This window comes from Fulvia fulva, chromosome 2 (genome assembly GCF_020509005.1).
Source record: "Fulvia fulva chromosome 2, complete sequence".
Taxonomy (NCBI): Eukaryota; Fungi; Ascomycota; class Dothideomycetes; order Mycosphaerellales; family Mycosphaerellaceae; genus Fulvia; species Fulvia fulva.
Genome location: NC_063013.1, coordinates 5,933,371 through 5,953,515, shown reverse-complemented (window position 1 = coordinate 5,953,515; position 20,145 = coordinate 5,933,371). Strand labels below are relative to the sequence as shown.

Here is a 20,145-nt window from a genome sequence, read left to right as displayed (position 1 = left end):
CTAACTTATACACCTTAGTAAAGCGAGAACATACTATAATATAAAGGCGGCGGTAAGAATCTAAGGCTACGAGACTAAGCTATTAGCGGAGCTACGAGTACTAGGGATCTAGCTCGACCCGAAGCTAAGCTAGAACGTATAGATTAAGAAAGCCTAGAGTCGAGCGTAAGTTAACAAAGCCTCGATAAAGAGGCTTACGGCGTCTATATAGGGAGTAATATTCGATAAGGCAAGAGTAATATATAAGGCGATCGTTAGACTAGCTATACTATACGGGGCATAGATTTAGGGAACAGGAGGCGTAGGTAAGCCGATCCTAAAACGGATAGAGTAACCCCTAAATAGGATATAGGTAGGTAACCTACGTAGGATACTAGGCGTATATAAGACAACGTTAATAAGTACGGTAGAAATAGAGACGGGAACACTACTAATCGGCTAATATATCCGGGGAATAAGAATTTAACACGCGGTAAAGACGATAGATTACCTAGTATAAACTACAATCTAGGAGGTAAAGAATAAGATAGAAAGCCGCTACCGGAGAGGGGCCGGCTATAGGATAAGCTAAAAAGAGGATGACCTTACTACCTTTACGGCCGTATAGACAAGTACCGAATAGCTAGTACGAAAAGAGAAGGAGCGTAGGACTCGCTAGGCCGGCGGGAGTAAGTCTAAGATCTAAAGTCTAGCGGAATAGATAGCGAGCTACCTATAGGAGTAGGACTAGAGAAGGAAGACCCCTAAGATAATAGGCCCGATAGTACTCCGAGCTTTCTAGAGACATAATTACTAGCTATATAGGGACCTAATAAGGGCCGAAGCAAGTATAGAGATCTAAATCAGGTCCGAATATATTAGATTAAGGGCCTACCTATTTAGGAGACGCGTACTAGACATCTAAAACCTAGCCTACTAGTATAGCTACCTATCGTAAAACCTAGAACATATACTACTACGATGCCCGTAGTAGGCGAGAGGTAGGGGAAATTAGAGGTACTAAGTAGAAAGGAGAGACTATAAGTTAATTATTAAGGACAAAGGTAATATTCGCCGAATCTCTCGGTAGATACTATAGTAGGGATACCTCTAGTAGTTTAGCCTCGCTAGCGAGACGGAGGAGTAGATAGATAAGAGGCGGAAGCTAGGGGGGTTATAGATAGGGTAGTTATTAGGGCAGGCCGATAACACTAGCGTACCCTTAATAAGGGAAATCTAAGATAATAACGACGGGGAAAAGACAGGCGGGAAGGAGGAGGGGTTTTTACTAATACGGTATCCCCTCTATATATACGAAAACAAGATAGTATAGCTATATAGGCTAAAGGGTGTTGAGAATATACAGGTTATAGGGTCAACATTGAGTGCTTAGGGGGATTAGTAATTAGGGCTTACTAGTCAAGTCCTAAGTACAGCTGTCCCTCCTAAAACACCTATACTAATACCGGCGATACTATATATAGATATACGCTATCCTATTAGGTCCTTCTTCGTCTTTCGTATGATCCGCCGTCTTCTACTACTACGCAACTCGTACCTGTTTAACAAAGGGCACTATAATAGCTTAATGAAATATTCTACTAGCTCTAAGAAGCTCTCTAAGAGGAAGCTAATATATATATCCTAGTCGGCGATCTTAACCTCTACTACCTAAGATAGAGAGGTAATAGCGTACTCTCGGCCTATAGCGCCGTAGATACGCTTATTAGTCTAGTAGAGGTATCCGGCCTTAGCTTAGTACTACCCGTAGGTACGGCTACGTATTAGTAGAAAAATATAACCTAGACGCTTAACCTAACCTTCGCGATATAGTAGATAGCCTAGCGGACTATCTTCTACGATACGGACCTATAACTCGATACCGGCTATCTAGACTACCTAGCTATCCGTATAACGTTCGACGTAATATACCTATAGGCGCTACTAGCCCTAGAACTACGGCCTTAGTAGAAGAGAGCGGACTAGAAGGAGATTAATAAGGTACTAAAAGAACGAATAACGGCCCTCGTACCGCCGGTACCCCTCCGCTTAGAGGCGGAAATCGACGCGGCGGTAAGGAGTCTATAGTAGTATATAGTAGGAGTAATCCGGGATAAGATCCCCTATACCCGACTCTCGAAGTACGCGTCGCTAGCCTAGTCGTAGGAATACGTAGACGTAGTCCGTATAACGGTAGCGGCGCGGCGCCGGTAGAACGAGATAAAATAGGACGCTATATACGCCTAATACCGCCGACTAGATAACGAGAAGGGTAGGATTATTAGGCGCTAGGGTAATATTACGTAGCGTAACGCCGTCCGTAAAGTTATAGGAGACCGAAGTAAGGTCTAGAAGCTCGCTAGGTAGGCGCGTACGAGGAAGCTAGAGACGCCGCTACTACTACTATAGTTCCTACCTATCCGTAATAGATAAGGGGTCCTCTAGGAAGCCTAGTAAGGTAGAGCCGACGCGCTAGTAGAGGCGTTCTTCCCTCCTCCGGTTACTACCCGACTCGACGATATCGAAGGCTTCGTATACCTAACGGAGCTCGAGACTAGCTAAGAAGTAACGGAGGCGGAGGTACTAATAGTACTAAAAGCGGCGCTACTAGATAAGGCCCTAGGACTAGATAAGATCCCTAACCGTTTCCTTAAGTACTACCGCTAGACGCTCGCCCCGTACCTTACGGGGCTATATATAGTATACCTCCGGTAGTTATACGTACCGGCCCCCTTCCGGTACTCGAGTATAGTCGTCCTCCGTAAGGAGGGTTAGGCTAGATACGACGTTAGGAAGGCCTACCGCCCGATAGCCCTACTTAGTACGATCGGGAAGGCGCTAGAGCGTATCGTAGCTAATCGTATCTCTAAGCTAGCCGAGGGGTACTAGCTCCTCCTAGCTAAGTAAATAGGAGCCCGACTAGGGCGGTCTACGACGACCGCCCTAGAACTCGTTACGGAATAGGTTTATATAATCTAGGTAATACGCTAATAATAGGTCGCTACCCTACTATCCCTCGATATCTCGGGAGCGTTCGATAAGGTTTCCTACGCCCGACTACTCTATAATCTCCGGGCGAAAGGTCTGCCTAGCTAGCTCGTTACGTTCGTTAAGTCCTTCCTTAGTAACCGGTCTACGTAGCTCGTCCTAGGGGAGTAGCGTAAACCTTAGATACGGCCTATAGAAACGGGGATCTCGTAGGACTTATCGCGCTCTCCGATCCTCTTCCTTTTCTTCGCCTCTACGCTCCTCCCGCTACTTAGAGGAAGTACCGGCGGTACTAACTCCTATATAGACTTTATCGACGATATAAACATCCTAATATATAGCGACTTAACCGAGACTAATTACTACTAACTCGAAGCGGCGCTCGAGGTATATAACGACTAGGTAGCGCGATACGGAGTAGTCTTCGTCCCTAAGAAGTACTAGATAATCTACCTTACGAGGACGCCGAAGAAGTATATCCTCTAAGCTACGATCGAGGCCGGGACCGGCGTAAGCTAGATTACTCTATAGCTATCTATCCGGGTCCTAGGATTCTAAGTAGATACGTATCTCCGGTAGTACGTCTACCTAAAGTAGCTCCGGTAGCGGGGAGACTAGAACAAAGCCTTAGTTATACGCCTTACGGCCTCTATATAGGGCGTAGCCTTTATAAAGGTACGCTAGCTATATAGCTCTATTATCTAACCGGCGATCACCTTTAGGGTACTAGTCTAGTATCTATCCTACGCGACTAGCTAGATAAAGTAGATTTAAAAGGTATAGAACGAATGTTTACGTAGGGCGACCGGGGTATACCGTACTATACCGACGTAGGTCCTAGAAGCGGATACGTAGATCGCGCTACTAGTACTTTACCTCTAATAGCTCGCTATAGGCTATACGCTCTAGATAGCGAATAGTAAGGTAGGGAGCGATATCCGCGCGGCGTACTAGGCGATTACGACACGCCTTCGATCTATAGCGCCTAAAAAGAAGATAGGATTATAGGCCTAGCGGTAGCTAGATACGTAATAAACCCCGATAGTAAAGTTCCGAGTATAGGCCCTAGCTAGTAGTATACTAGTATTAGGAGCGGGATAGGGACGCGAATAACGGAAGGCTATAGCGAACGCGGTCCGTATATATATATAGGGAATCTAGAACGAGCGCTAGGAGAAAGGCGAAAGGTACCTAAACGGGTAACTACTATAACGACGAGCGTACCGACGAGAAGACGAGATAGCGGCAAAGACAGGACCTATTAGCCGAGATATAGTAATACTCTTCCGAGCCCTTACCCGCCTATAGGTAATAGTCGCGATACTACTCCGCTCGGAATATATTAGGTTTAAGGACTATCTATATCGCCGAAAGGTACCGGGAGTAGATAGTAGCCTATACGAATAGAGATATATTTAGACGCCCAAATACGTCGTACTATTCTACCTACGCTTTATAGAAGCCCGGTAGGTAATACGCCTCGAGACTAGGGCTATAGACTTCTAATATATAATAGGTATAGCGCGTAGGATACGAGGAGCGGTACGAATAGTAATACGGACCGGCCTACTATAGTAGTTCTAGATAGCGGATAAGATAGTAGTAAGAATAGGGGAGGTAGCCTAGGAGGAAGAGCTCTAGGAAGCCTTCGAAGGCGCCCTACCTATAGACGTAGTAGAACTCCGGTAGTACCGACGACTACGTAGGAGCCCGGAAGGGTCGACTCGTCGTCTACTCGATAGCTAGCTCGTTTTCCGCTCGACGTTCGACCTGTCTCCTACTTAATAGGCGACCCGCCTCTACTAATAGTCGACCTATCGTCTATTTGATAGTCGGCTAGCTACTAATACTCGTTCCTAGGTACCGGGTAGATTAGTACTCCGGGGCGGCTAACTACCTAGTGTTCACTACTTCTAGTACGATAGATTGACTAATAAGTAATAGAGAGAACTTACTAATACCCGAAGAGGGGTTTCCCCCGTACGACGGTTTTCCCCTCTCTCTTCCTTAATAGCCCCCGGCCTCGTAGACCTTTTAGGAGCTAGATAGGTTTTATAAATATATATATATACCGGCGTATTCGTCGTATATCCTATAGCCTCTTAATGTGTTTTGTTTTGCGCCGTTAAAGCTAAAGTACTTATAACGCGTACGAGACTTAGCGCGTTAGCGCGTCTTCTATATTAATAAAGAAACCTTTCTTCTAGCGTTTAAAGACGCGTTTTTCGACGTATTTACCGCGTTAAACTATAAGAAGGCCTTTAAGGCTATAGGGTTAGTTCTTATTAACTCGTAAGTAGTACTTAATCGCCTTAATATACGCCTACGAACCCCGCTAGGACTATCCCCGCCTTAGACGACATTATAGTAGTCTTGAACTCCGAGTAATTCGAAGGAGTTTACGTTATAATCTAAGCTTATATACGACGCTATACTAAGTAACTCTAAAACAGCTTATAATAGCTTCTCTTAGCTTATAAAAGGCGGCGAAGTAATACTATAAGAGAATAGGCTTCTAAGAGCTCGTAACTCTAAGCTTAAACGATAAGTTAGGACTCTTATAAAGCGCCGATCTCGTAAATAAAAGCGTCTCTAGTACGGCGGGGTCTTAGAGTATAGAGTTAGGTCGTTATAGGTAGTCGTCGAGTCGTTAAAGGCTATAGAATAGTTAAAGAAGAGTCGTAGGTCAGAGGGTACGAAATAGGGCTAGCTAAGTAGACGGCGGTATAGTAACTACGGTCGGACTAGCTATAACGTACGAACGTACTAGGAAGATAAAGAGAACAATTCTGAATTAGATAAGAGTATTGAGTTCACTAGTTCTCTATTTAATAGTAGTAAAAACAATTAATAAAGAATACGAGTTAGTCGTACTAAGACAAAATTCCTAGCTTACTAGTATTCCTAGCTTACTAGTATTCCTAGCTTACTAGTATTCCTAGCGTACTAGTACTTTATGTTAGAGAAAAAAGGTACTAAGATATTATAAGAATATATATAAATATAACTAAACGGAATAGGTATCTTATATTACGTTAGGTTTATCGTAATCTAAGCGTATATATAGATAGATATTTCATTTAAGCTGTTATAGTGCCCTTTAGCCTATATAGCTATACTATCTTGTTTTCGTATATATAGAGGGGACACCGTATTAGTAAAAACCCCTCCTCCTTCCCGCCTGTCTTTTCCCCGTCGTTATTGTCTTAGATTTCCCTTATTAAGGGTACGCTAGTGTTATAGGCCTGCCCTAACGACTACCCTATCTATAACCCCCCTAGCTTCCGCCTCTTATCTATCTACTCCTCCGTCTCGCTAGCGAGGCTAAACTACTAGAGGTATCCCTACTATAGTATCTACCGAGAGATTCGGCGAATATTACCTTTGTCCTTAATAATTAACTTATAGTCTCTCCTTCCCGCTTAGTACCTCTAATTTCCCCTACCTCTCGCCTACTACGGGCATCGTAGTAGTATATGTTCTAGGTTTTACGATAGGTAGCTATACTAGTAGGCTAGGCTTTAGATGTCTAGTACGCGTCTCCTAAATAGGTAGGCCCTTAATCTAATATATTCAGACCTGATTTAGATCGCTATACTTGCTTCGGCCCTTGTTAGGTCCCTATATAGCTAGTAATTATGTCTCTAGAAAGCTTGGAGTACTATCGGGCCTATTATCTTAGGGGTCTTCCTTCTCTAGTCCTACTCCTATAGGTAGCTCGCTATCTATTCCGCTAGACTTTAGATCTTAGACTTACTCCCGCCGGCCTAGCGAGTCCTACGCTCCTTCTCTTTTCGTACTAGCTATTCGGTACTTGTCTATACGGCCGTAAAGGTAGTAAGGTCATCCTCTTTTTAGCTTATCCTATAGCCGGCCCCTCTCCGGTAGCGGCTTTCTATCTTATTCTTTACCTCCTAGATTGTAGTTTATACTAGGTAATCTATCGTCTTTACCGCGTGTTAAATTCTTATTCCCCGGATATATTAGCCGATTAGTAGTGTTCCCGTCTCTATTTCTACCGTACTTATTAACGTTGTCTTATATACGCCTAGTATCCTACGTAGGTTACTCTATCCGTTTTAGGATCGGCTTACCTACGCCTCCTGTTCCCTAAATCTATGCCCCGTATAGTATAGCTAGTCTAACGATCGCCTTATATATTACTCTTGCCTTATCGAATATTACTCCCTATATAGACGCCGTAAGCCTCTTTATCGAGGCTTTGTTAACTTACGCTCGACTCTAGGCTTTCTTAATCTATACGTTCTAGCTTAGCTTCGGGTCGAGCTAGATCCCTAGTACTCGTAGCTCCGCTAATAGCTTAGTCTCGTAGCCTTAGATTCTTACCGCCGCCTTTATATTATAGTATGTTCTCGCTTTACTAAGGTGTATAAGTTAGTACTTTTTAGGGGCGAACTAGGCACTATACTTCTTTACCTACTCCTCGTATTTCTTATACCTATCTTTAAGGAGGCGACAGTTCTCCTTTATCGAGTCTAACTAGGCTAGAATGTTTATATCGTCTACGAATCCCGATACTAAGATTTACGGAGAGGTGAGTAGGGGGATTAGATCAGACATAAATATTAGAAATAGGATAGGGGAGAGAGTAGATCCCTAAGGTATTCTAGCCTCTACCTTTACCGGGTCGGACGTATACCTCCCTAGGACTAGGTATATCGTCCGTTCCTAGAGAAAGGAGTAGACGAACTTCGTTACCTACTAGGGGATGCCTTTCTGTTATAGGATATATATTAGCCTTTAGTATAAGACGTTATTAAAGGCCCCTACGATGTCGAGAGATAGTAAGGACGCCGCTCGGTTCCTACCGTAGTGCTAGAGGGTCTGAATTTGCTCTATAATTAGCTCTATTACTATTAGTATCGATCGCTAGCTTCTTCCCCCTTTCTATATTACTAGGAGTACGTAGTTATCCTCGGCTAGCTACGTAAGTCTCTAGGCTACTATCTTCTCTAGGACCTTCCCTATCGTATTTAGAAGTACAATTAGCCTATACGATTTAAGCTAAGTATAGTTATCCTTCTATAGCTAACGTAGTACTACTGTTATAGACTCTCTATACGGCTTCGGGTAATACCCTAGCCGTAGGTACGCGGTAAATAGGTTTATAAGGCTCGGCGCTATCTCTTCTCTATACTCTTTTAGTAGTAGGTTTAGTATCCTATCTAGGCCTAGGGCTTTTCGTTCTTTTAGCTTACTTATAACTCCTATTACTATATTAGAGCTAACTGCCTAATCTATATCTAGGGGTTCCGGGTATATACTCGGGTCGATATCCGTAAGGTCTGCCTCTACTTACGTCGAAAAGAAATAGTCGGCTTATACTTTTGCCTTGCCCCTAGGCGTAGTCTAGGCAATCCCTTCGCGGTCTACGATTAGAGGGAAGTAAGGGGTTCGTTACTCTTTAGGTAGTCGTACCTATTTAGCTAGTCTCTATATCTATTCCGGGTTTTCTATAACGAGCCCGATCGTCGCTCTCTAGTCCTATAGCTTATCGCGTCTTATCTATGCCTTCTTCTCTTATATCGCGCGACAGTATTGCTCCTACGTCTCTTAGGTATGTTCCTCCGTCTACTATCGCCTTGCCCTTCTAGCCTCCTTTACCTTCGTAGAGTATTTAGGGGTCTAGAAGGCCTTCTACTACGTTAAGGGCCGGAGTAACGGCGTATATTGTTACGCTACTTACTATATAACCGAGGTAATCTGTTCCGCTACTTGATATAGCTAAGCTGTCGTCTCGAGTTCTCTATACTATAGTAGGTTCGCTATTAGGAAGCCTCTTATATCGTCCTAGCGTACCTTCTTCTAGTTACGGCGTAGTTCGCTTACTAGCTCCTCTATCGCCTTTACCCCTAGCGTAGTTTAAATAGGGATATAGTCTAAGAAGGCCTCTAGCGCGTAGTTCGGTCGGTATTAGACTAGTCTCTTTTGAAGTTCTTGTAATAGAAAGTATAGGTCGATTATACTTATACTTATACGGGCCTTCTACGTCTCTATTCCCTTTAGGGTTACTAAGGCTATTCCGTAGCGTACGGTTATATCTAGTAGCTTCCGCGTACGGGGGAGTAAAGTCGAGTCCCTACTATAGGTAGTAGAGGTTAAAGTCGGTAAGGAGTACTTACTTCGTATCTTAGCTTAGGGTCCGCTCTAGGTAGGCGAGGGTTTCTCGTTCCCTACTCGTTCGACCCTATAGTAGCGGGTTATAGACGTTATAGATCTAGATAGAGCCTTATATCATATCGATCTAGATTAATATTATGTCTCCTAGGTTACCCTACTACGGTAGTATAACCTTCTACGACTTAAGGTCTATAGTCTTACTTATATATATATATATATATATCCTCGGGATAACGCCTCGTTTGCCCGCGATTACGGTATAGTATCTCCGGTCATTATAAGTAGCTAGGAGTCCTACGTAGGGGTTGATCTATAGTTCCTATACCGTAATAACGTAATACCGTAGCGGGTCTAGCTCTTATAGAAAGTAGCGCTAGACTTTGTCCCTACTTTTGTTTACGTTATACTATACGATAGTAATGTCGTCCTATAGTATTATTCGTTATCCGTAAGGTCTATTTCTATACTAACCTACTATATCTCCTAAGCCTATATCCCGCTAACCGGCTAGCCCTAGGACCGCTAGGGCGTCCTAAAGATTTACGTTTAGCCTAGTTTATTAGTTGCCCGGTTAAGGTGTCTAGGCCTACTAGGAGGTAGATACGTTTAAGGTTAGGTTCCCTTATTTAACTCTTCTACCCTCTTCCTCTTACTCGACTCGAAGCCCTTATATACGGTAGGTCCCTTCTACTATTCTTAGGGGTACCTAGCTAGTAAAGAGATCCTTACTTATCTCGCTCGTTCTTATACTACTATTCTAGCTAGGTATTAGTTTAAATACGCTAGGTATCTTCTACCGTAGTATATATACCTACTCTCCTTTTTTAGGCATTCCCTTCCGTAGTATAGGCCTACGTAGTAAGGGTACCTTAGGGTCTTCTCCCTATATTTCAGGGCTATATAACCGTACTATTAGTATTAGAAGCATTATAGTACCCTATAGCTACTCTAATAGATCTCCGTATCTATTCTCTCGTAGTTCTAGAATAGCCTATTATCTAGTATCTAGTTAGCTAATTCCGCTGTCTCTACCTAGATAATAAGCGATAAATACGTCTTCTCTCGGTCTACTATCTTATATAACTATACCGCCTTCGTTAGTCGTACTCCTAGGGATATGTTCTAGTTCTATACTTAGAGTTAGGGAAGGTCTTCGACCTTAAATGTCCTAGGGACCCCGTAGGCGATGAAGGTATACTATTAGTAGGAGACTCGCGCCGACTTCGCGACTTTAGTAGTCTACTCCTTATAGGTCTCTAGTTTTTATCTATTAGACTCTTATACGGTAAAGAGTCTTACTACGCCTATTGCCTCTACCTTTGCTCTAACTACCTCCTTTTAGCCGATTCTATCGACAATCTCTTTACTTATTAGAGCTACGATCTCTTGTTTCTCCGCCGGATTAGTAATATATAGGCGTACCGTATTACTTACCTTTATAGAGAGTTAATTCTTACCTACTACTACTATTGCCTATATAGTTAGTCTCTAGGCTACCTTCTATATTACTTATTAGATTGTCTTTGGGATTTAGTATAATAGCGCTTTTAGCGCTCCTAGTAGCTATACTATAGTGTTCTTATATACCCGGGCTAGGTATTTATTATCCCCTAGTAAGTTTCCCGCCTCCGTAATAGGGTCGTCTACGCTATATTATTTATCGTTAGTCTCTACTTTCTATATAGTAGGCCTTAGCTTATGTCCTAGGTTTTTCCTTAGTTTGTTCCTCGGCTAAGCTCTTAGTACTAAATATTCGTAAGGCTATAGCTCTCGTTAGTTCCTATCCTCCGCTACTATTCGGGGTGAGGTCGCGCTTCCTAATTAGGTAGTTGTCCTCCGTAGCTCCGTAACTCTAGGGTCTACCGTTAGGGAAACGGAACCTTAGTTTTAGGGTCCTTTATACTACGATTACGCCGCCGCTAGTATAGGCGGGTCGCTACTACTTAAGTAGATTACTCGTCTTAATAAGGGGTATCGAATAGATAGTCCTTATTAATAAATTAGGAATCCGATCCGTAGAATATATTAACCTTATTCTATCTATCTATATAAATAACGTAATACCTATAACGTACTTTACTACCGAGCGGGCTATACTACCGAGTGGGCTACTTCTACTAAGAACTATACTACTTCTACTTTAATTACGACGGTATCTTAATACGACGATATCCTATAGAATCGTTACTAGGAGGACAATTCCTCTTTAGATTCTTCGCTATCTAGTAAGTCTACTTAATAGATACGTACGTTATACCCCGACTCGCTATATCGCTTATAGCGTCGTAGCCTTAGTACTAGCTAAATACTATCTAGCGACTCTCTACTCACTTCCTACCTCCTAGTATCCTCTAGAGGTATTAATTACGACACCTTATCGAAGGTTAGAGACCCTCTAGACTAAATGTACTTGCGCTTTCGTGCTTTCTACTATATAAGGGCCTCGTTAGACTTACGTAGCTTACTAATCTCGCTTTATATAAGAGCTATCTAATACGCTATCTCTCTACTCCCTTTTATAAGCTAATACACCCCTTCCTATAACGAGTTTAGCGATAAACCTGCCCGGGCACGCATTTTGTTTGTTACTAGTATCGATTAAGAGTCGAATTCTTTTGTAGTTCGTAGTGTCTTCGACAACTAAGGGGTAGAGTCCGGAGCTAGAGGGGTTAGCGTACGTAGCTTAATACTAAGCTTGTCTATTACTACCTATAGATTAAATAGATCTAAACTAGCGCCTCTGAAGCTCGATAGGATGTTCTCCTGTCTAAATATAGCGTTATAGGCTATCCGGAAGGCGCGTAGGAACTCTACTTTATCGATATAAGTAATACGCTAGCGTACTAAGACCGAGAGCTAAGCACCGTATACCTTCTTTAAAAGCGAATAGCAACCTATATCTAATAGCTAGAGTAAGTACGAGGCGTGCGATAGTATATATAGGGCTAAGATCTTATATTCCTTATATAGATTCTAGAATGCCTTCGAGTTATAGCTCTCGTAGCTATCGATAATAAGTAGTCTCTATACCCTAGTTATACGAGCTATAGTATACTTCTAGAAATACTCTAGCTACCGTATACTAAACTTATTATTAGTCTAGCCGTTCTCTATTAGCCCGACTGTCTAGTCTAGACCTAAGTTCCCGTCTTAGTACTAGGTACTAATATACTGTTTACCTATAAGAATAACGTAGGGTAGGAGCGCTATTCCGTCTATATAGATAGTCTTAATTACTATTACCTATTCTCTATTGCCCTATTAAACGACCTTCCTCTTTCTACTACGCCTTTTTGAATCCGTAACGACGCTCTAAGACGTAATAATACCTTTTATGAACCTTATCTCGTCGAAGTTATAGGTGTCCTAGTTAAGGATGCTATACTTCTCCTTTATATTACGTATAAGTAAGAAGTACTTCTCGATAACGTCTAGATCTTCTATTAGGGCTCGCTAACGATCGTATCTACGTATTATACGAACCTTTAGCTCACGATACCGCCTAATAAACCTGTCTGTCTAATTAAGACTAGCGGGCTTAAGACCCTTCTCTTATAGTAATAAATCGGCTATTACTTATATACTAGCCTTTAATAGCGGGAAACCTCTAAGATTTAGCTCGAGTATATACTCAAGTATCACCCTCTCTTCTAGCTCTATAAGCTTCTTCGAATTGGGCTCGTAGTCACCCTAAGGAGGTCGTCTATTCAATCGATACCCTAGTATAGTTCGAGATATATCGTATACCTTTATAGCAAGTCGATTCGTAATTATCGCGTCGCATTTCGTGGCCTAGATAGCTAAGGTCAGTTTGGCCTCGTTTAAAGACAATATACGCTATAATAGTGGTTATATAGCTATATCTATAGAAGTGGTACAGTTCTTAGTAAAAGTGGCCCGCTCGGTAGTAAAGCACGTTAGGCTCTTTAAGAGTAATACTTATCTATTCTAGATAGATATATATAATATATAACCTGCTTTTGAAACACCCTATATAAGCCCGTATAATAACTTTCTATATAAATAACGTGATAGTAGGTAGCCGATAATCATACCTAAGGTATCTAGAGCTTTGGAGACCGGGCTATAAAGTCCTACCTAAACCCTTCCGTAATACTAAACCGTGAATTACGCCGTATAATAGAGATTATACTACTCGATATAACAACTAATCCTATATTAGTACTACTAGAACAATATAGAGACGTATAAACGTAAAAGAACCGCTCGTAACGACAAACGTAGTTTGACGAAACCTATAGTTTGCGGGTTCACACCTCGAACTGCTCCCTACGGTTTTGAAACCGTATTACCACGGTTCAAACAAGACCCATAACTAGGTAGACCCCTGTGGTAAAGGTCGCCCGTATGCTTAAGATCTCAACCTCCAGTTCCGCGCACGACACCTAGTGACCAGACATTCTTTTCGTTGTCCAGTTCTTTAACTACAACTATTGCAGACATGAAGCACTTTGCCGTTGTCCTCTCCGCCTCCGCTTTGGTCACTGCTGGCGTTGTTCGCCGAGACTATGGATACCAATTCTCCAGTGCGCTAGCGATCGGCCCTGTCGCCGACAATAACTTCATTCGTGAAGCGGTCACGACGCTCGAGCTGCCTGAATTAAACTCACCGCAGACTGGCAACCTTGCCCTATGGCCAGGTATGGGCACATCGGGAGGGCACCTGGTGCAGGGTCTTGCCATCTCCGTTTTAGACGGTAGCGCAGGTTGTCCAAAGGTCAAGGGAAAGTGGTGTATCGTTGGTACGTAAGGAGTCTGTGCAGTCTTCCCCTCTTACGACGTGCCGTTCCATAGTATTGAAACGTGTACTGACCTTTCCACCAGCCAGTACTCTTGAGAGTGACCAGCAGATGGGGAAAGCGGTGTCTGCTGATCCAGGCTCCTCTGTGACCTTCTCCTGTAAGTCATGCCATCCAGCCCAAGAATATGTCACTAACGGCTCCCAGACAAGTACAATGATGGAACTTTCAAGTATGATCAGGATATCTTGGTCGATGGTAAAGTCGTTTCCAGCCTCTCGACGGACAGCGGGAAAGCACAAGGTTGGGGTACGGCCGTCGAGTGCCAGAAAGCGGCCTGCGGAAAAGCCCCAGCACACAAGTACGTTGACACCAAGCTTGTGCTAGACAAAGCAGATCCGGGGTTCGGAGACACGAAGGGTACCACCGGCGCGACCGGCGAGCTCGTGACGGCTGATGGGGGCAAGACTTGGACCATTGACACCATCTCGATCGAGTCACACACGTATACTTGAGCTGGCCTCGGTGTGCTTGAGATACTGCCTGTTAGGCGTGCGTATATTAGGAATGGACATGTATGAAGTCACTGCAATAGTCAGCAAGACCTTCCAGAGCTGGGCTCAATAAGCATATACTGACTGAGATGCTCTTTCTTTCTTTGAGCGAAGTCCTCGCTGCGTTCTGTGTGTCATTTGTCCCTCACAAGCCTACATTGCACTGCCGTGAGGTCAACCCGCGGGACCTTGGCGGTACTCGCATCACACCCAGACGGCATCCTTGGCAATGTCCGTGGTCGACGTTGCATAAACTGTGCAAGAGCTAAGTCTGAGGTCAAGTCGTAGTCGTGAAGCCCACGTTACCATATACAGTCCTGGGCATAGTTTTTACAACCCCTGTATTTACGCTAACCACTTCCGGCTATCCATGTCCATCTCAGAAGGTGTTGCTACCTTCAATCTCACTATCAAGAATGGGCCAAGCTCACACCTGAGGACATACAACGTATATGCAAGAGTATGCGAGAACGCTGCGAGGCAGTAATAGCCAACAATGGAGGACACACCAGGTGGTGAGCTACGCCAAGCAGTGGATATATCCTTCCTAATGAGGAAAGGTGGAAGAACAGGGGTTGTCAAAACTATGCCCAGGACTGTACAATGGATCATCCATGTAGGTGGTATATTTATCCTGGAGCTCGATAAACTTTCTGCGGCATAGGGAGCACATCAAGATCCGAGGCATGGGGTTAGAAGCTTGGAGCTTGGAGCTTGGAGCCTGGGAGCTTGCGTGTACGGTGTACGCCTCTTACTCACACCATGGAATCGATATCTGCAACAGAGATTCCTTGTTGTCTCCTATCATGATGTCCAGTCCGTCAGCATAGCCACGTAGAGCCCAGAGTAGCTTGATGTTGATTCGTGATGCTGAGGCCGCCAGGAGCCGGAGTATCGATCGTAAGCGACTGTCGTTCCTTCTTTCAGGCGGTCTCGTGCTTCGATACTCAAGTACTTCACGCGTGCGACAAGCCTGCAAGCTCTGGTATAAAGGATTCAAGTTACGTGTTCGCCACCCCACCAACTGCCAGCTCACTCAGTGTACGAGGCTCCAGCGCGCGATTTCACTTACTGATCACTCCTCTGCGTTATCTGCAATTTACGCTGATCAACAACGTCAAGGATGGCGGGAAAGGACGACAACAACAATGGGCCGTTGATGCCATATGAGGCTATTATCGTGCTCTGTCTCGTTGGCGCCGGCGGACTGATATTATGTATCTGGGCCGTCGGCAGGCACTTCACCAGCGAGTCTGACCCAGAAAGGCCTGATAATATCGGCGCGGATGGCTACACACAGGCGCAGTATATGCGCATCGTGCGGATCCGGAATCAGGAGGACTTGCAGCGCAAGTATGGACATCTGACAGGATACCAGCCTCAGCCAAAACCAATGGCAATTTCCAGTGTGTCCTCGTACTGATCAGGACTTCGCTCATGATGGGACACATTGTGGTGTTTGCGAGCAAGCGCGATGAGAGCATGATGCGACCGGCAACCTCACAACCGACGCGTGAGAGAGCAGCGCGTGGCATACCAGGCCAGGACTGAGGAATGAAAGGCGGGTCCAGACAGAAGCGACGTTGCATGGAAGAATGAGCGCCGGTGGATCAAGAAGCGAAGTCATACGATGAGCTCAATATGATTATATGGCCAGAGTGAGGCAAACCAGGTGAAACGATGAAGCGACAGAGGCCAAAGTCGGAAAGCGGTGGGCGAGGTGGACAGGTCGAGCAACCAAGCACAGCGTCCAGAGAGCAACGAAGGCGTTGTAAGGATCGAGGTGAAGTGGCCGAGAGAACGGGTGACAGGTAACCTTAGATGTGGTTGGAGTATTGGAGAAGGAAAGAGTCGTGGACTCGTGGTAGAACGCTAGCATAAACACCTAGTGCACTCGGCTTCCTCGATCGTCGCGTTAAACCGCGACGTTTTAAACAAAACAGTATATTAGGCAATAACGAAGCGCTTATATGTAGTAATATATATACTAAAATGCTCGCCTATATATACGTTATCGAATACGTGCCTTAAAACGCTATATACTAAGAGTCTATTTTCCCGAGAGCAAAGAATAGCAAAGTCTTAGCGCTTATCGACGTCGATAATTTACGACAAACTTTTGTATATATAGCTATAACTCCTACTATAATGTATTTAATATTACGAAACTCAAATTATCGATAGATCTATAACCATTAGTTCTATATTTCTAGAAATTTGTATTCTCGTATCTAGCTATACTGAATTTTTTTAGAAAACTCGCGGTTCAGCGGACCGGGAAAGCCGAGTGCACCAGGTGTTTATGCTAGCGTTCTAGAGGAGATAGTTCTAGCCATGAAACCTTCCGGCGATGGCGCCTTGCCGATCCCTGCCGTCCTCTTCGACAACCTCACCACCGGTGGTCTCTTTTCTCTGCAATGGCGACAACATCGTCTTGAATCGGCCCTTGGTTGACACAATTGCTGCGAGCATAGCACGCGTGGTAGGCGTATGCACTGAATGAAGAGGACACGGTTCGGTCCTGAAACATACATGTCCCTCGGGCTCTTCGATCAAGAGATGGCTATTCGCGATCCACGAAACACACGATTCCACGCCTCGCACTGCTCAGGTATGAGCATTCCGAGGAGATTTGGCAGCATTCATTATTGAAATGAAGCGAGCGTGCCGGCCAGATATCGGGAGGACAGGATGCGTATGTAGTGGCCATTGCGCTTCGGCCCAGTGGAGAGCAGAAAACCGAACAGTGAACGTCGACGCTCAATGCCCACGAATACACGTACCCAGGCCTACGACTTCCGGCAGAGGGCATGGATTATACTATGTGCCGAAACGCTTTGCACGCCACTGGATCCAGAGTAGACGACAATGCTTCCTGAGTCGCTGCCTGAACGAGTCCTCGCGGCGCCTAGCATTCCTGCATACTCATATCTGCCAAGGCGCATAACGGATGCAAATCAGGAACACGCGACTACACATATCACTGTCTCGCGCTCTCTGCCACCCATGTCGATCTTGACCTGTCCATTGTGGGGAGCGCGTACGTATGTCGAGACATTCTTCCAATGCTTCGTGGCTGCTATGATGGCTATACATATCCTCATGAGTGCCGTCAGGCTCTCGCCTATCAAACTCTCCTCTGTTCCACGATGTATCTGACAGTCCTTGTATCATTCCTTTATGTCATATTGTTGTGTCTGGCTGACAAGACGCCATTCTACACTAATTCGAATTACAACACTGGCGCATATGGAAAGTATGTCACGCAAGACTTCGTCTCGAACCCTGAGGTTACCAGTGTACCTGTTGTCAACTTCATGAAACCATTTTCGAACTCGACGACGGCGCATACCTCTTTGTCGCGCCACGAGGCGCCGTGGCCGAACCGACACCGATGATACTGGACATTCACGGTCGAGCGATCTGGGCATCAACGAATAGCTATGGCCAAGTCTATAATCTACAGGTTCAAGAGTTCAAGGGCAACCAATACTTGACATTCTGGGCTGGTAACGATGCAGTAGGGGGTCATGGTGTTGGCGAGTACTACATGCTCGACCAGCACTACAACGAGCAGTTTCGCATCAAAGCAGCCAACGGTCTCGGCGCAGACCTGCATGCATTTACGATCACCAAAGATAACACAGCACTGATCAGCATTTACCAAGCCATTGCAGTGGACATCTCAGGCAAGGCAAAAGCGCGGACCTCGGGCTGGATCTGGGACTCCGTCTTTCAAGAGATCGACATTGAGACCGGCGAGGCACTGTTCCAATGGCGAGCATCTACTCACATACCGATAACGAAGTCTTACACCGATATGAATGACGCCGTGGAGGACGATCCATGGGACGTGTACCACATCAATAGTGTCGAAAAAGATGGGCTGGGAAATTACCTCGTGTCTATACGCTTCCTGCGCGCACTAATCTACATCGAATGCGAATCTGGCAATGTGCTCTGGCAGCTTGGCGACCGAGACAACTCGTTCCATGACCTGTCCAAAGGCGAAGCCACGACATTTGTGGGTCAACACGACGCGCACTGGTACGATGGCCACAACTACATCACCTTGTTCGACAACCGTGCGGACTGGTACCATCAGGCTAGCGACCAGTCGCGCGGAGTCAGGGTTGCCATTGACCTGGACAACATGACTGCCAAGCTGGACCAGACCTTCACTGATCCTTTTAACAAAATCTTGAGCACATCGCAAGGATCTGTGCAGACTCTACCGAACGGCAATGTCCTGCTTGGCTATGGCTTCAACGGTGTCGTCGCCGAGTTTGCTTCCAACGGAGAGCTCCTCTGTGACATGTACATGCAACCTGCGAGTACTTTCACTTCTGGTGATGTACAGAGCTACCGCAACCTCAAGTTCAACTGGACTGGCCTCCCGGACACTAAGCCAAGTCTGCTCTTGGAAGACAGCAAGCTATACATGTCTTGGAACGGCGCCACTGAGATTGCTACGTGGTTGCTGGTAGGCTCTGACGAGGACGAGAACCTGAAGCACACAGAAGAGGCCAAGAATCATGACGAACCGAGAGGGATCGATGGCGCCCTTGTTGTCGTTAAGACGGGCTTCGAAACAGTCTATGATGTGCTCAAGAGCAGCCGCTTGAGACAGTATGTTTGCGTCATTGCGATCGATCGCAACGGGACACCGCTGGGCACGTCCAACATTGTCGACATAGGTGGACTAGCAATGCCCCAAGATGAGGCTGCTGCTGCAGAAGCCGAAGATGCTGATGCGCCGGCAGACTATGAAGACGATACGACGGACTTGGCCACGCAAGAGGACTTGGAGAAGGATGTGGAAGACTTGCAGATCATCGTCTTTCTGGGTGCGCTGGCGCTCATGAGTGCTATGTTCATCGCATGTCTGACCCTCGGTAAGGACCGTCTTCTGCAACCATTCAGCAGAGCGGTGTATATGGCTGTACCGAACGAAGAGAAGTTGACTCCAAAGGTTGGCAACTCTCATAGCTGGCCCCTTAGGGTGAAGCGAGCGCTGAAAAGTGCCCTCTTCAGGTGGAGAGGAAGAGATGGCGCCACCGAAGTTGCAGCTCAACAAGGACTGCTGGCCAACGACAACCAAACCAGGGCAGAAGAGGGCCACAGTCATTACCCAGAAGTTCAGGAAATTCATAGCTCCACCACAGGTGTTGTATGACTTTTCAAATGGCCAAGGCAGGATGGCATAGTAATTTTCAGTCCTGATATCAAAAACTATGACGTTGAATCAGTGCTCGACCGTGAGGCGATTGTATGCATAGTGGACATTGTATTAGCAACAAAGCTATAGACAGCGTCGTGAAGTGAAAGCACACAGCAAGCACATCCTGGAAGATCGGGTGTACATCCACAAGCCTTTAGGCCATGCCGATTCGGCTCGCTCTCGGCTCCAGTGGGGTGCATTACGGACGACCGTTAGCGACTTCTGTGCAACAACTAAAAACAGGCTATAGTACGAAGCTACTCGTATCACGTTAGAAGTGTAGGAAGTTATTGTACGGGCTTATATAGGGTGTTTTGAAGGCAGACTATATATTATATATGTCTATCTAGAATAGATAAGTATTGCTCTTAGAGAGGCTATAGGTAACTAATTAGTTACTTAATTCTTAGCGTACGTAGCCTTAAGTTTTAATAATAGGCCATTACCTATATATACGCTCGGATCGCGACACACTCCCTTAGCTTATACGCTAGAGTAAATA

The 20,145-nt window shown here is 45.1% G+C and overlaps 3 protein-coding genes across 3 annotated transcripts; all 3 read left to right on the top strand.

The window, feature by feature from the left end:
• Positions 1 to 13,570: 13,570 nt before the first annotated feature.
• On the top strand, positions 13,571 to 14,383 carry CLAFUR5_03577 (uncharacterized protein; the record flags this gene model as incomplete). Its single annotated transcript, XM_047902725.1, has 3 exons — positions 13,571 to 13,871; positions 13,954 to 14,028; positions 14,076 to 14,383. The coding sequence occupies 3 exons, from the start codon at positions 13,571 to 13,573 to the stop codon at positions 14,381 to 14,383; spliced, it is 684 nt and encodes a 227-aa protein (XP_047758522.1).
• Positions 14,384 to 15,545: 1,162 nt separating this feature from the next.
• Positions 15,546 to 15,845, top strand: CLAFUR5_03576 (uncharacterized protein; the record flags this gene model as incomplete). Its single annotated transcript, XM_047902724.1, has 1 exon — positions 15,546 to 15,845. One exon carries the CDS (start codon positions 15,546 to 15,548, stop codon positions 15,843 to 15,845), a length of 300 nt encoding a protein of 99 aa, XP_047758523.1.
• A 1,726-nt stretch (positions 15,846 to 17,571) lies between these two features.
• On the top strand, positions 17,572 to 19,598 carry CLAFUR5_03575 (uncharacterized protein; the record flags this gene model as incomplete). Its single annotated transcript, XM_047902723.1, has 2 exons — positions 17,572 to 17,719; positions 17,794 to 19,598. 2 exons carry the CDS (start codon positions 17,572 to 17,574, stop codon positions 19,596 to 19,598), a joined length of 1,953 nt encoding a protein of 650 aa, XP_047758524.1.
• Between the last annotated feature and the right edge of the window lie 547 nt (positions 19,599 to 20,145).